General features: G+C 39.9%; 1 protein-coding gene across 1 annotated transcript in view; it reads left to right on the forward strand.

Moving 5' to 3' along the window:
- The window catches only part of sik3 (SIK family kinase 3), a 75415-nt gene that overhangs the window by 25731 nt on the left and 35632 nt on the right, over positions 1-14052 (forward strand). The window contains exons 2-6 of the mRNA XM_037677429.1: positions 7838-7954; positions 8540-8603; positions 12402-12563; positions 12639-12763; positions 12866-12989. Coding sequence (XP_037533357.1) covers positions 7838-7954; positions 8540-8603; positions 12402-12563; positions 12639-12763; positions 12866-12989 — 592 coding nt within the window. The remainder of the gene's footprint in view (positions 1-7837; positions 7955-8539; positions 8604-12401; positions 12564-12638; positions 12764-12865; positions 12990-14052) is intronic.

Raw genomic sequence — 14052 nt, forward strand, 5'->3', positions numbered from 1 at the left:
GATGGCTAGGCCTCAGACTGACGAAGCCGCTTGGATGAGGGGCGAAACGTTTCTTTTTAACAAAAAAAACGAAGTCCAGATGACATGATTCAACCTTTTTTGTTGTTAGACTTTATAGTTGTTCCTTTCATCTCTTGATGCTTCACTTGATGTAAACTCGGGTACTTTTTCATATCAAATGAGTCACAATGAGCTCCTTCCTACCTCAAAACATTTTAAGTGTGAACAAGTGAACCCAAACTCTTGCCTTTGTTAAAAATGTGTCTGGCTTTATTTTTTGTCCAAATTTACAGGTAACCATCTAATAACTAAATATCTAGGGATGCACCAAGCCACTTTTTTTTTTTTACTTCCGATCCCAATACCTAAATCTGGATATCAGTCAATACCATTCCGATATCATCATCATTATTTATTTTATATGAGGCTGTAATAATCTCTCTACAGGCAAGTATAATTTGTACAAATATATGCATGCATGTCCAAAAAGGCAACTTGAGGTACGTTTTATTAATGTTGGATAAGTTTCAAAGTTAGAATGAAATCCTGCTAACACAAAACATGTTTTTATTCCTAGCTTTAAAGTCAGAGAGTTTTATTGTCATACACACCACATGTGGTACATGTGGTGGAACAAGATTATGTACACAGGGTCCCAGTTACTTCCCACATTAAAATGTAAAAGAAAAACAGCAATAAGATCTAAAATATGAACTTAGTGTAGATTTAGTTGATGTTTTTCTAAGCACTAATGGCATAAAAACAATACGCCAAAGCGGATATTAATGTGATTATATGGCTTCAAATATCTAAGTTCATGGCAAAAACCAACACAGACATGTTCCTGTTTTTATTATTTTACATCCCTTTAAAATGTAGCTGTTTTTGTGTAATTTTTTAATATAATTTTCTTTGATTTTTTTCAATTCATGTTTTTTTTTATTTTTATGATTGTCTACTGTTGTACTGATAAATATCTCCTGGAGGGTAAACGTAAACTATCTTGGCTGCAAATATTCAGTCAAGCTGCGAAGCAGGCAGTCTGATTTCACTCAGCTGCGTTCGGTCTGTCCCTCCTCTGAGACGGGCAGACTGAGCACGGATGACCGAAATCAGACTACCTGCCTCGGAATGAACGAGAGAAACATATCGCTGAAGCCACGGAGCTCGAATGTCCAACGTAAAACTAACTTTACCGCAGTGTCTGGCTAAACAATCCTTGTGCTCTTTAATGTGGTGCTTTTTCAAATGTTTAAGTTTGATGTATTGTAGGTTGCGACCAAGCTTCTCCCTCTTGGTACAGTGGCTCTGCAGACATTGCACGTTGCTATCTTGTGGTGTTTAGTGTAAAATACTTGCACACAGTGGATATGTTATGACGAAAAGTTGGTTAGCTGTTAGCCACAGTGCTACTGCACGTTTTATCTGGCTGCAAACTATGAAATGGATTTCCTGGGTTTCATGAGACATGCGTCCGTTCATGAAATCCATTCCATAGTTTGAAGCCAACTTAACAGCAGCGGTTAGGGAATCACATGTGGAGACGTTTCATCAGACACAGACATGCATCATGGATCGGAATTCTCTGCGGGTTGGATCAGAAAAATCTGATACGTAAATCATGCTGGTATCGGTTTCCGATACGGATACCGGATCGGATCGTCCCCATCCCTACTAAATGTATGTAGACGTAAAACGTAATTTAAACACCGCCTAACTCAGATCACACCCTGGTGCTTCTTTAATTGCCTCCTGTCGCAGAGGGAAGAGGGGGAATTGGACATACCCATAGTCTGTCCATCCGAGCAAGTTGTGAGCATGATGACTTGAAAAATAAGTGCAGTACTGACTTCCATTTTGGTCTGTGGTTACATCTAGGCGTACAAAAGGTTTCTTTTAAAAAATTTGGTTGCTACGTGAAAATCCAGTATTGCTGCCACCATATGTGTATATATCTAAACCTTGTGAGCATGATAATTTAAAAAGTAAGCAATGCACAGACTTCCATTTTGGTGTGCATCTGCATTTAGGCATAGGAAAAGGTCACTATCGAAAATAGGGTCGCTATGTCAAAATCCAAAATGGTCTCCGTTATAGCAATATGTAAACTTGTCATTTATATATTTTGAAGGGGATTATGCTTTCTAGTTTTTATATTGTGTAAAAGTATAGTTTCTTCAAATGATTGGGGTGGCCCAAGATTAATCTATGGTGGCCAAGGTCACCATTGGTCACCCCCTGGTTCCTCCATTGCACCTGTAGTTGATAAATTTGCTCCCTCGAGCCTTCATTTGTCATCACCTCAGACAAGCAACAAAAACCTACCTCTGTTCTTCTGCACAGTGTAACTCTTAACCAACCAAATATCTTGCATCAAAAACATTAAGGTTTGTTTGCATTTACTTACATTTTCTCTTCAATTCCAGTTAAGAAAAACACTTGTCTGAAGAACTACAAACATTCTCTATTCAAACTGACTGCTTGTCTACATTAAAGAATAAAGAACGCAAAACTTCAAGGTCTGCTCATCAAACTGTTTTGCAAAATTACGTAAAAATGTGCCAAGAAAATCATATTTCCTTGTTTGACTATTCATTTTAGTTAAAAATGAAATTTTGTTTGCAATACTTGTCATGTAGCCCAGGGTCTGAAAAGATACTGGGACCAAACTGAAGTAATTTCTTCAACCGCATTCTTTTTCCTTGGTTGGAACTAAAACCTGAAATTTAACTTTTGATTTAAACTACCTGTGACGGTGTGGGCTACAGCTTACCAGTTCAACCAGTTCACATCCGCAGTGGTTCAACTATATAGGCTTATATTGATTAGCAGTAAGGTTGTTATTTGATACCACCACACACTGAAGCAACTATAATAAAGGACTGTCAGGCGTAATAACAGTCATCTAATCTCTTTGGGAGGAGAAAGAGAAGCTGAACGTCTAAAAAGTGAAACACAACTCATTCTAACCATATTAGCTCCAGTTTCTTGGCTTGGTTGTCGCAGTCTTTCTCTCATAAATTGTCATGTTTATTAAACATCTGCACAGTCAAAACTGTAGCTGAGGTTTTTCTGTTTCATCAAACTTTTACAGCTCTGAGACGCGGCACATTGTGTATGTGAAGACTTCTGTCTGAGTGTGGGAGTGTTCGTTTGATCCAGATGTCCCGTTGTTACTCTGCAGAAGATGCTGAGAGGATCAGTTACATCAGCAGAACTGGACAAGTGCCACTTTCAAGAATAGATTCACAGAACCTAAAATTATCTCATAGATACTCAAACACCCAGGAGGAATTCACTTAGTAAGGATTCTTTTTCTATGAACTGTTTAGACACTTACATTTTTTAATCAAACATTTTTAGTTTTATAGTCTTTAAAGTGGGGGAGTGGCCGTGCAGAGGTTAGAAAAGGTGGACCTGTGAATGGAAGGTCGCTGGTTCAACTCCCCACACCAACAACATCAAAATGTAGGAAGGAAAGGTGAGACGCTTGAGCCAGGCGCTTAACCCCCACCATCTGCTCCCCCAGCACCCTACATGTCGGCTCTCTGCTCCACAGAGGGCTGTGGTAGCTCGGTGGTCTGTGATTGTGTCAGGAAGGGCATCCGGCGTAAAAACAATCGCCAAGTCTTCATGCGAGATAGGTCACTGTGGCGACCCCTGAAGAAGGGAGCAGCCGAAAGGTGGAAAAAAAAAAAGGTAAAAAGAAAATGGTTTTCTACTGTTTAAAATGTTGGGAATCATTTTTGTCAAACCCTGTTTAGGTAGACCACTCAAACACTAAAGTGTCAAAGAACTTTTGTCCTAATGACAATTCTCATAATTTAAGACGGATCGACAGATCTCTAGCCTCAATTTAATATGTTCACATTTATCTATTTTTTTCTTATTGTCAACCAAAATAATCATGTCAGATGATGACAACCTTGATGCAGTTTGGTTAGCGCTGTCTTTGTCATGTAGTGCTGTAGTAAGACATACCTGGCACCAACAGCTCCAGAGTCAACAAAGATTTCTCCTCCACAGACATGGGCTGGTCATCCAAAGCAGTAAACTAAGTTACTTATTCTCAGCCATACTTTAACGTTCTCCTGTAGAAACTGAAGTTTCCTCTAAACTGTGCTGCTTAGCTGGGTTGGTTTTAAGCAGTAGCTTGATGAACTCAACTGAATCCAACAATTTTTAGTCAGGTCATCTGGACAGTTTCTTATTTTTGTGCTGAAACGTTTCAGCTGAATATTTAGATTTTAATGCCTAAATAAATTGGTAGTATTGAATGAAGTATTATTGCCTGTATTAGCTAAGTAGATACATCTTAATGGCGGTAACTAATGGTGGTAATGTGTTTTTTATTGTGTGTGTATGATGAATGTAGAGTGTGTCAAAGGAGAATTTCTGCCACAATTGTGGTAGAGAATAACGTTTTATTGCTAACTCAACAAATATGCTCTAAATGTAAACACTGCAAGTATGTATTGAACTGCTCTAATTTTTTATTTGGAAATGTATACTGCAGACAGATGTTGGCTCATTACATCAGCTATTTTATAGCAGCTGTATATACAGACATCACTGTAATCAATATAGAGTTGGAGAATGGTCAGCTGCTTTAACACCAGTCGTCAAACTTTTCTTTTTATCAGGACCCTGATCTAACACTTTCCTTAGTGGGTACAATTTATCCAAAGTATGCAGTCCATCTTTACTAGTGAATTAAACCGAGACAGTTTATGAAACTTGTCCGTCTCACATATTTGTTCATGTGACAGTTTAAAGCAGTGTGTGATTTTGTTTGAACGAGTTGTTAAATAACACCGCTGCCACTAGAGCATGCACACTGCAAAATTTACCACATTTCAAATCTTTTAGGCAGCGATTTAAATAAAAGCATCTGTCAAATTAAGCCAATAAAAATCTTAAATGTCTTCACCTATCCTTGCTGCAGGCTGAAAATGAGGTATTTTAAGTGATGTAATACCATGATGATGTGTTTTAAAAAGTTTTTTTTTCTTTTTTTTTAAGTTGAAGGCATTTGCTTCTTGTGCAATGGTTTACCGTAGTTGTGTTTTATGGAATAGTTCATGTTTGAGAATTGAGAGGAGCTTTGTGTTCTGTGGAACAGCAACGTTCAGATGGGTAACGCAACAGCTCAAACAAACCATTGTTCTTCAAACAATCCAAACAAACTTTGGTGACCTAACAACAGCGTTGGAGAAAAGCAGCACTTGCTGTCCACTGGGCACATGTTTTTAACAATTTGTACAATACCACTGAAGGGAAACTCGCACAATGAAATGTGTTAATGTCACTGTTTCTGTTCTGGGCTCGCTCAGGAGCCCCCCGTTCACTCTTCCTCACTTCCCCTTCCTGTCTCCAAGAGGAAGTTGGCTCTGGTCCTCAGATGGCCTCATCTTCTTCGTGTCTTTTCTCAGGAAGGGAAGGGCTCAGTGTTGGCATGTCACAGAAATGGACGGACGATATAAAGCGGGTGTGTGAGGGTGTAAAAGGCACAAGCTTTTCATTTTTCCTGTCCTCGCTCATCTATTTTTGGCCAAAGCTGTGTTTTGGGGCTTCTCTATTAGCTTTGCTTGGTTAGGTCATTAAAGTTGTCCACCTACTCCTAAGTGGCAGAGCAAAGCTCCTGTCACAGTCTATCACAGTCCACCTCGCTGGAGCTATTGTCCAGAGCTCAGGCGTTGTGCAACAGTTGTGTCCACCATCAGAGGTCAGTGCACAGGCTGGGAACGTACAAAGGCTGGAATAGAGACAGTGGTGTGTTTGGCAACACACAACTGGGCTAATCATCTCCTCAAGTGCCAATAGGTTTTCTTGTGTCAGATAATTGTTTATTACTCACGCTTTTGAGTGCAATGATTCACACTCCCCTTTGCTGTTTATTTATTTATTGTGTCTTTGTTTTTAGTTTGTTTTACCATTAGCAGAGGCCAGCAGGAATTTGCTGCCTGTGATTTAGGTGGCAACCTTTGAAATGTGAATATATTTTGTGAACTCAGAGGAACTGGTAGAAACATTGTTTATTGTCCCCCATCATAGAGCAAAGAGAGGGAATTGAATAATAACCTCTGTCCACCCATCTGTACATGTTGTGAGCGCGATAACATAAAAAAAAAGTGAGGCACTGACTTCCACTTTGATGTGTGGTTACATGTAAGTGTAGGAAAGGTCTGGGTTGTCACATCAAAATCCAAGATGGCTGCCCCATATGTGTATGTACCCGCATCTAAACTTTTGAGCTGGATTACTTTAAAAAAAATCAGGAGCAAGCAACTTCAAGTTTCCTTCAATGATTGATGTGACGAAGATTAATCTATGGTGTCTATGGCCACCATTGGCCACCCCCTGGCTCCTCCATTGCACCTGATGGTGGATAAAAAATTATCCCTCCACTCTCCAGGATCTGTCACTCAGCACTGCCTCTAATAAAAAAAATAAAAATAAAATCCCTCCTCAACGCCGGGGGACATCAGCGTACAGCTTGTTCGTTCTCGTTATTGTCTGAAAGAAAGGCAAAGGTATAATAAAGTTTTTGTCCGTGGTTGTGTGTGCATGTCTTTGTGTTTGTTGACGAAATATCTCATGAACCACAGGACAGATTTGAACAAAATCTTCAAAAGTTTTAATTAGATGTACAGTTACTACTTTTGGAATCGACCCTATTCAAGATGACCACCACAGCTAATCGTCTATAGAAAACGCGTACATAGCTGTAACCGGGTTAACTATTTAGGTTCCATGCTAAACTTTGTGTAGCTGTAGGTGAGGGTCATTCACAACACAAACTATGAGTGATACTCATTGTATAAGGTCTTGTTTAAAACTGGAGCTTTAAGTTTATCAACCCTTTTTGTTAGCCAAATATCTCATGAACTACTGGACCAATTTTAATGAAACTCAAATTTATGTCTACAACTGATAAAGCAATCCATTTCAAGATGGTCGCTGCAACTAATTAACATTAGCCAACACAAAAAGGCTATAATTCAGTCAGTTGTCTATATATTTTAAGCTAGACTTTATGGTTGTAGCTGAGACTCGTTCCCACCACAGTCTGAATGAACATCTCACAGTGTTTGCTTGTTTTTTACTTTTTCATGCACGTGTTGAAATGCAGACATATTATGGTATAGTCTTCGTAGATCCGTAAACTTAATCTTGTCCTGGCCATAGCTTCTGATCTGCTCAGATATTAACTTGATACACATATGGATCAACACTAGACACAGTGTTGCGTACACTGTTCATCACATTTCAAGGTCAAGCTCATCGTTAAAACAAGGTCTTTGCTTGTCCGGTCCATTGCTGTGGATTGCTGTATTGTTCTTGCTGCATTTGTTAACAGTCATATAAAGTAAATGGTAAATGGACTGTACTTATATAGCGCCTTTCTATCTTATCGAAATACTCAAAGCGCTTTACATTACAACCTGTGTCCTCATTTACCCATTCATACAGCACTCTACTAGATCTCTACAAAGCTAATTGAACAAATCATTCTAAAGAGACTAATCAGAGCTTTATCACATTCATACACTGATGAGACACACATCGAGGCAATGAGGGGGTACAGTGTCTTGCCCAGGGACACTTCAGCATGTGACTGCTGGAGGATTCAAACCCCCAATTCTCGCATTGGAGGACGACTGCTCTAACCACTCAGCCACAGCCGCCCCTGAATACAGTACTCTTGTTTTTATTACTCACACTATCCTCTTCTTTTTTCTGTTTCTTTTTGTTTACTTCATCCTTCTTGCACTTCACCTCCTCACACCTCTCCATTTCTATTGTCCTTCATCCTTCCATCCTTCTCTTGTCTCAGGTGGCGATAAAAATAGTGGATAAGACCCAGCTGGACGACGAGAACCTGAAAAAGATCTTCAGAGAGGTGCAGATCATGAAGCTGCTGAAGCACCCCCACATCATCCGCCTCTACCAGGTACGCATTCACCCACAGAGACGACTATCTTCTCTGCTCACATCTTCCTCCAGTGGGAGAACAACGAACATAAATGTTGATTTACTGGAATCTGATGATTCTGGGTTTTTTTTTAGTTCAGTTTATAAAGACGTTAAAGATTGTTGTGTAAATTGTACTTTGGAAAGTGCTTCTTACCAGGGAACATCTAGAGGGTCGTCTGGTATTTGCTTTATTTTTTGCTCAATAAAACAGACTCACTCATGACACTTGTATGAAACTGAGGCAGTGTTGTCTGGATTTATTTATTTTTACCCAGACCTCCTAAGGTTTTATAGAGCTGTTCAAATCAGAGCATCTTGCCTGCTACAACCATCAGAAGTTAAAACACTTCAGTCTTTTTGTCATTATCTTCCATATGTAAGTCTTCAAACACAGATTGAAAAATACCCACAAGTCCGTGACGGTTTTTGTTCTATTTAAATCCTTCTTGTTTATATGCCAAACAGTGCTTACTCATGCTGTTGTGTAACTAACTGGTGGACCGCCCCGTCACTGGATGTTGGCCTGTCTAGAATTTTTGTTATCATTTGTTTATGTCTTTAGGTGATGGAGACGGAGAAGATGATCTATTTGGTAACAGAGTTTGCTAGTGGCGGAGAGATTTTCGGTAAGAGTTCCTGACTCTTCAGCTTAATTTTTTTCCCCTCTCCTTTAAAGGCTTTTTCTTTGTTTCCTGTCAAGTTTGGACATTAGTGTAAAAACCACAAAGCTGCCCACGTTTAAAAATACTAAATAAATAACACTAATAATCAAATATCTGCTTTAATTGTCTGCTTTCTTTCTTTTATATATATATATATATTTTTTTGTTATTTGTTTGTTTGTTTGTTTAGGAATAATGTATTTTTTTATTAGAGCAGATCCTAAAGGGATCGAAAGCATCCAAAATTTGTGCTGCTGTTTAGTGCAGACAAAGGATATGGGAGGAAAAAAAAAACAAGTATACTACTTAATTGGGGACTGCATGAAGGCAGCCACCTATTATTATCCACCTGAATAGGATCTTGCTCTTCTGTCAACTTTGATGCAGCCTGAACTACAATGTGTACCCCCACAAATGTTCTATCAAAACGACTGGTTTGGCGCCGCAGTGTTTGCAGAACAGAGTGGAGCGCACTGCCTACCGAACCAACCAACCTAACCCCACCCCCCGCTCGACAACTGTCAGCACTGACGTAGCACTAAGCTAAAGCTCAATACAGGTGTGCTACAAAGCTAGGTAGCGTTCCGCTTCCTTCACGCTGAGCCATCTCCTGCCCACCCCCTGGCTCAAAAAACGTCTGTACAAACACAGACGTGTCTCGGTCTCCGACTACTCCTACCCCATGTGACAAAAATCACGGAACTAGGGATGCAATATTGGATTTTTGGCCGATATGCCATTATGTTAAAACTTATTTGGCCGATAACTGATACCAATACCGATATTTATTTCCCTAGACCTACTTACGGAGACTACATCGCTTTCTCTGCTGTATCTGCATGGCCTTTGTCAGTTTGGCCAGCTGCCAAGTGCAGATGCCAAAAGGGGGGCTGAAAAGGATGTAACACTTCAACTTGGATTATGTTTAATGTCAAATTTATTCATGACACTTACTTTCTCTAACACAATGACAGCACTCAAACAGTCAAACAAAAACAGCGCCTTTTATATTGGTGAGTTATTTTGATTGAATGGCCAATGTCCGATATTTAACTTTATCGCTAATATAGGTCAATATCATGCTGATTATATTGTGCATCCCTACACGGAACAGATGAGCGCCCTACCAAGACAAGTAATGTAGGAGCAACACTGCACCGTGATGTGTGCTATTACTTTTATTGGCATTTCGAGTTACCATTGTGACGTAATTTGCAAACAAAGACACATGAACAGTTTGATGAATTTTTTTAACTCACAGAAAGTAATCATCAGATGTATCTCTAGAACTGATTAAATTTTGAGCCATTCTGGTACAAGATGGCTGCCACAGCTATATCAGAAAACACAAAATTGGCTATAACTCAGTCATTCTTTCAGATGTTGAGCTGAAATTTGGTATAATAGTAGCTGAGAGCGAACCCCAACACATAGTACTGTCAAATATATATTTTTTAAATGGGCGCAACATGGCCGCCCCTGTCAAAGTTGCTCCAGGAACTTTCTAGTTCAGTAGTTTATAGTTGCCTTTCACAGCAACAGCTTATTTTGTGTACAATCCTATTAGTGTTTTGTTTTTTAGGTTAATTTGTCTTTTTACAGGGCTGTTTTAGTTTGGCGTTTAGCAGGGGCTTGTTCATGCCCACCTTTCTTAAAGCACTAAATCAGATCTTGGGGAGTATGGTTTTGTAGAAAGGTTATGAACAGTTAAAATCTTACCTATTATAGATAACGCTTTTAATCATTTTGAAGAAACATACTAACTGCTAGTTCAAATGCGGCCAAGACCAAAGTATTTTTTTGGCTTTAAATAGCTCAAGTCTTGATAGTTTTATATCTGTTCATACAAACATTATTGTATAAAGCTTTTTATTGCTGTCAGTTTTGCAATATTTGGTTATTCATACAAAATATTCTGAAATTCGGTTTGCAAGTACTAGATCAGGTTTACACTGGCAAATAACTACAGAATTTTATTTCAGTACATGTGTAATGTGAAACGGACAGCAGGGTAAAAACTGTAAAATCGTGCAAACGGGTATAAAAAGTTTGAGATTGTAGTGAGCAATAGCATCAACCCAGCTTGTCCCCACTCAGACTAGTTTTAGCTCCTCAGTCTGGTCAGAATTAAACTATTCCTCCAAAATACGGCCGTTCAATAAATTTCACATTTTGCACCCTTTTAAGATTTGAACAGTTTCTTTACAGTCGACCTGCAGCACTTTTATCAGGCTGAAGTCTGGACTCACTGGGACACTGAAGCTGTTCGACTCTTCTTCAAACGTTATGACATAGTTTAGTTGCTGTGTTTGGGATCCCTTATCCTCGTACAGTACATGACCTAGTTTGGACAAATCTTCAGCTTTGGGATAGATAGCCTTACATTTGACTTGAGAAAACTTTGGTTTACAGAGGAGTTCACGATCGACTCAATGACTGCAAGGTGCCCATGTTGTGTTGCTGCAATACAAGCCCAAATAATCAACCCTCCATCACCATGCATGGCAGTTGGTGTAACGTGTCATGTGCTGATCTAACAGACATTGTTCCAAAAGTCTGGTTGTCTCTTGTTGTGTAGCGAAGATGAATTGGAAACATGTCTATGTCCAACTATGGAAACATGTCTGTTCGCCTGTCTATTTGTGCATGTTGTGATCGTGACAACTTCACAAATAAGTAAAGTACCAACTTCCATTTTGTTGTGTGGCTGCATCTAGATGTAAGAAAAGTTCCTTTTGAAAATAAGATTGTCATGTCAAAATCCAAGATGGCCACCACTATATGTTTATGTAAACTGGCCACCCCTATCATTTCAGGAAACTATGCTTTAGGCAGCTACCTGTTATTATCCACCAGAAAAGGGTCTTGCTCTTCTGTCAACTTTAATGCGGCCCGAACCGCAACGTGTACCCCCACAAATGAAACGACCGGCTCGGCACCGTGATGTGTGCTATTACTTTTATTGGCGTTTCAAGTTACCATGGCGATGTGATTCGCAAACAAAGACGCCATTGTTCCCATTCAAAAAGCCTGACTGAACTCTTAGCCTCAAAGTGTAGTTTCCTCAAATGATTAGGGTGGCTGAAGATTAATCTATGGAGGCCAAGGCCACCACTGGCCACCCCCTGGCTCCACCATTGCACCTGGTGGTGGATAACATTGCTCCCTCCACTCACCAGGGTGCATCACTCAGCTTGTCTCAGACAAGAAAAAACGACTCCCTCTGTTCTTCTCCACAGTGTAACTCCTACCCACTTGAACATCATTAAGGTTCACTTACATTCTCTAATCCCAGTCCAGAAAACCACTCATCTAGAAAACTACAAATATTCACTATTAAAATCCCTCAGTGACGGGGGACATAGGCATACTGCTTGTTTTGTTTAGAAGCAACTTTGCAAGTTGTGCCACCATGAGACGGTCCCTCCTAAAATCCTCAAACAGAAAATACTTGTTTGGTCTTCAAACTGAAATACAATGAACTTCAACTACTGCTTTTCTACCGCTGCTCACACTTTGAATCACAGGCATGTATTTGATCAGCAGCATCTGATTGGAAGCAGTGACTAGATTTTATCGGTGTTTTATTTTATTTTTTTGACATTGCTGAAGTGTATCTGTGGTGCTCACAAGTGTTGTTCATCTAAAATATATCTATCCATTGCCCTGGTATTTACAATCTGTGAGATATAATGGAGTTGTATTTGCTCATCTTTGTGGCTGATGCGCTGAGCATTTTGGATTTCTGAACTGTGTTCACAGACCACCTGGTGGCCCATGGCCGCATGGCAGAAAAGGATGCCAGGAAGAAGTTCAAGCAGATTGTGGCAGCGGTCCATTTCTGTCACTGTCGCAACATCGTCCACAGAGATTTGAAAGCTGAAAACCTGTTACTGGACCACAACCTAAACATTAAAATTGCAGGTGTGTGCATTCATGTGTTTTAGTGAGATGGCTTTGGTTTGTTTGGTTCAACATGACGTCTCTTTCTGTCGTCAGATTTTGGTTTCAGCAACATGTTTTCTCGGGGTCAGCTCCTGAAGACGTGGTGTGGCAGCCCTCCGTATGCTGCTCCTGAACTTTTTGAAGGCAAAGAGTATGACGGACCCAAAGTAGATATATGGGTGAGTCGAGTGAGACTGAAACATTTATCGGTTTATTCACTGAATCCATTTGCTCATAGCAAACCCTTTATTTATTTATTTTTTACTTTCTTTGCTGTGCAGAGCTTAGGTGTGGTGTTATATGTTCTGGTGTGTGGCGCTTTACCTTTTGATGGTAGCACTCTACAAAATTTGCGAGCGCGTGTCCTCAGTGGAAAGTTTCGCATCCCTTTCTTCATGTCCACAGGTAGGACCTTTTTTTTTCTGAACTAATAGAGAAAAGATGATCAATGTTTCGTATTTAACAAATACAGCACAAGATTGAAATCATTTAAAGTGGTAATGAGCCTTTAACTGCTGCCTTATCCATTATATTTACCTGCTTCTTTCTTTCTGGGTTGCGGGGTCACTGGTGCCCATGTTCAGCAGTCATTGTGTAAGAGGTGGGGGACATCCTGGGCAAGTCTCCAGTTCATCACGGGGACACAATTCAATTCAGTTTATTTATATATCGCCAAATTACAACAGAAGTCATCTCAGGGCACAGAAGAGAAACATTCATAAACATTAAAATTCAATTAATAATGTTTTTTATCTGAGGAGCAGACTGCTTTGAGTTTTCACTTCATCGCAGTCTCCCATCCTGAGCAAGCATGAAGGCGACAGTGGAAAGGAAAAACTCCCTCATGAGGAAGAAACCTTTAGCAGAACCAGGCTCAGGACAAGCGGCCATCTGCTTCGAGCAGCTGGGTTTGAGGGGACAGGAACAAGAAATTATCACACAATGACAGGTCCAGGATGGAGGCCATCAGATTTTTTCTAGGAGGAAAGACAAAAAGACAGAAATCACGTTAAGAAAAAATAATTACAAATACAAACTCTTCATTTGTATGTACAGTAGTCCCTCGCTACTTCGCGGTTCGTTTATTGCAGATTTGCTCCATCGTGGTTTTTCAAAATAAGATTAGACATGACGCACAGTTGGCTGATTGATGGATGAGCTGCATGATCAACATGACATTTTTATTTAAAATAAATTATTTAAAGTTATTTAACACCTGCTGCACATTTGTGCAGCCCAGAGCTGCAGAAAAAGCTTCATCCTGCAGCTTTGTGCAGCCCATACTGCAGGATTAATTTCCTACTGCAGTTAAACAGCTGATCAGCTGTTAAGGCGTGCAGACCGGAGAAGTGGGCGTGGCCAAGAGCACTTGCAGGTGGCAAAGAGCAGAGAAGGCAGAGAGCTGAAGTCATGGCATTCTGTGCTCTTTTAGAGCGTTTAGAGTTTAGAAACATTTAGAATATTGCAA

Source organism: Nematolebias whitei, chromosome 6, assembly GCF_014905685.2.
Source record: "Nematolebias whitei isolate Nwh7 chromosome 6, NemWhi1, whole genome shotgun sequence".
Classification (NCBI taxonomy): domain Eukaryota; kingdom Metazoa; phylum Chordata; class Actinopteri; order Cyprinodontiformes; family Rivulidae; genus Nematolebias; species Nematolebias whitei.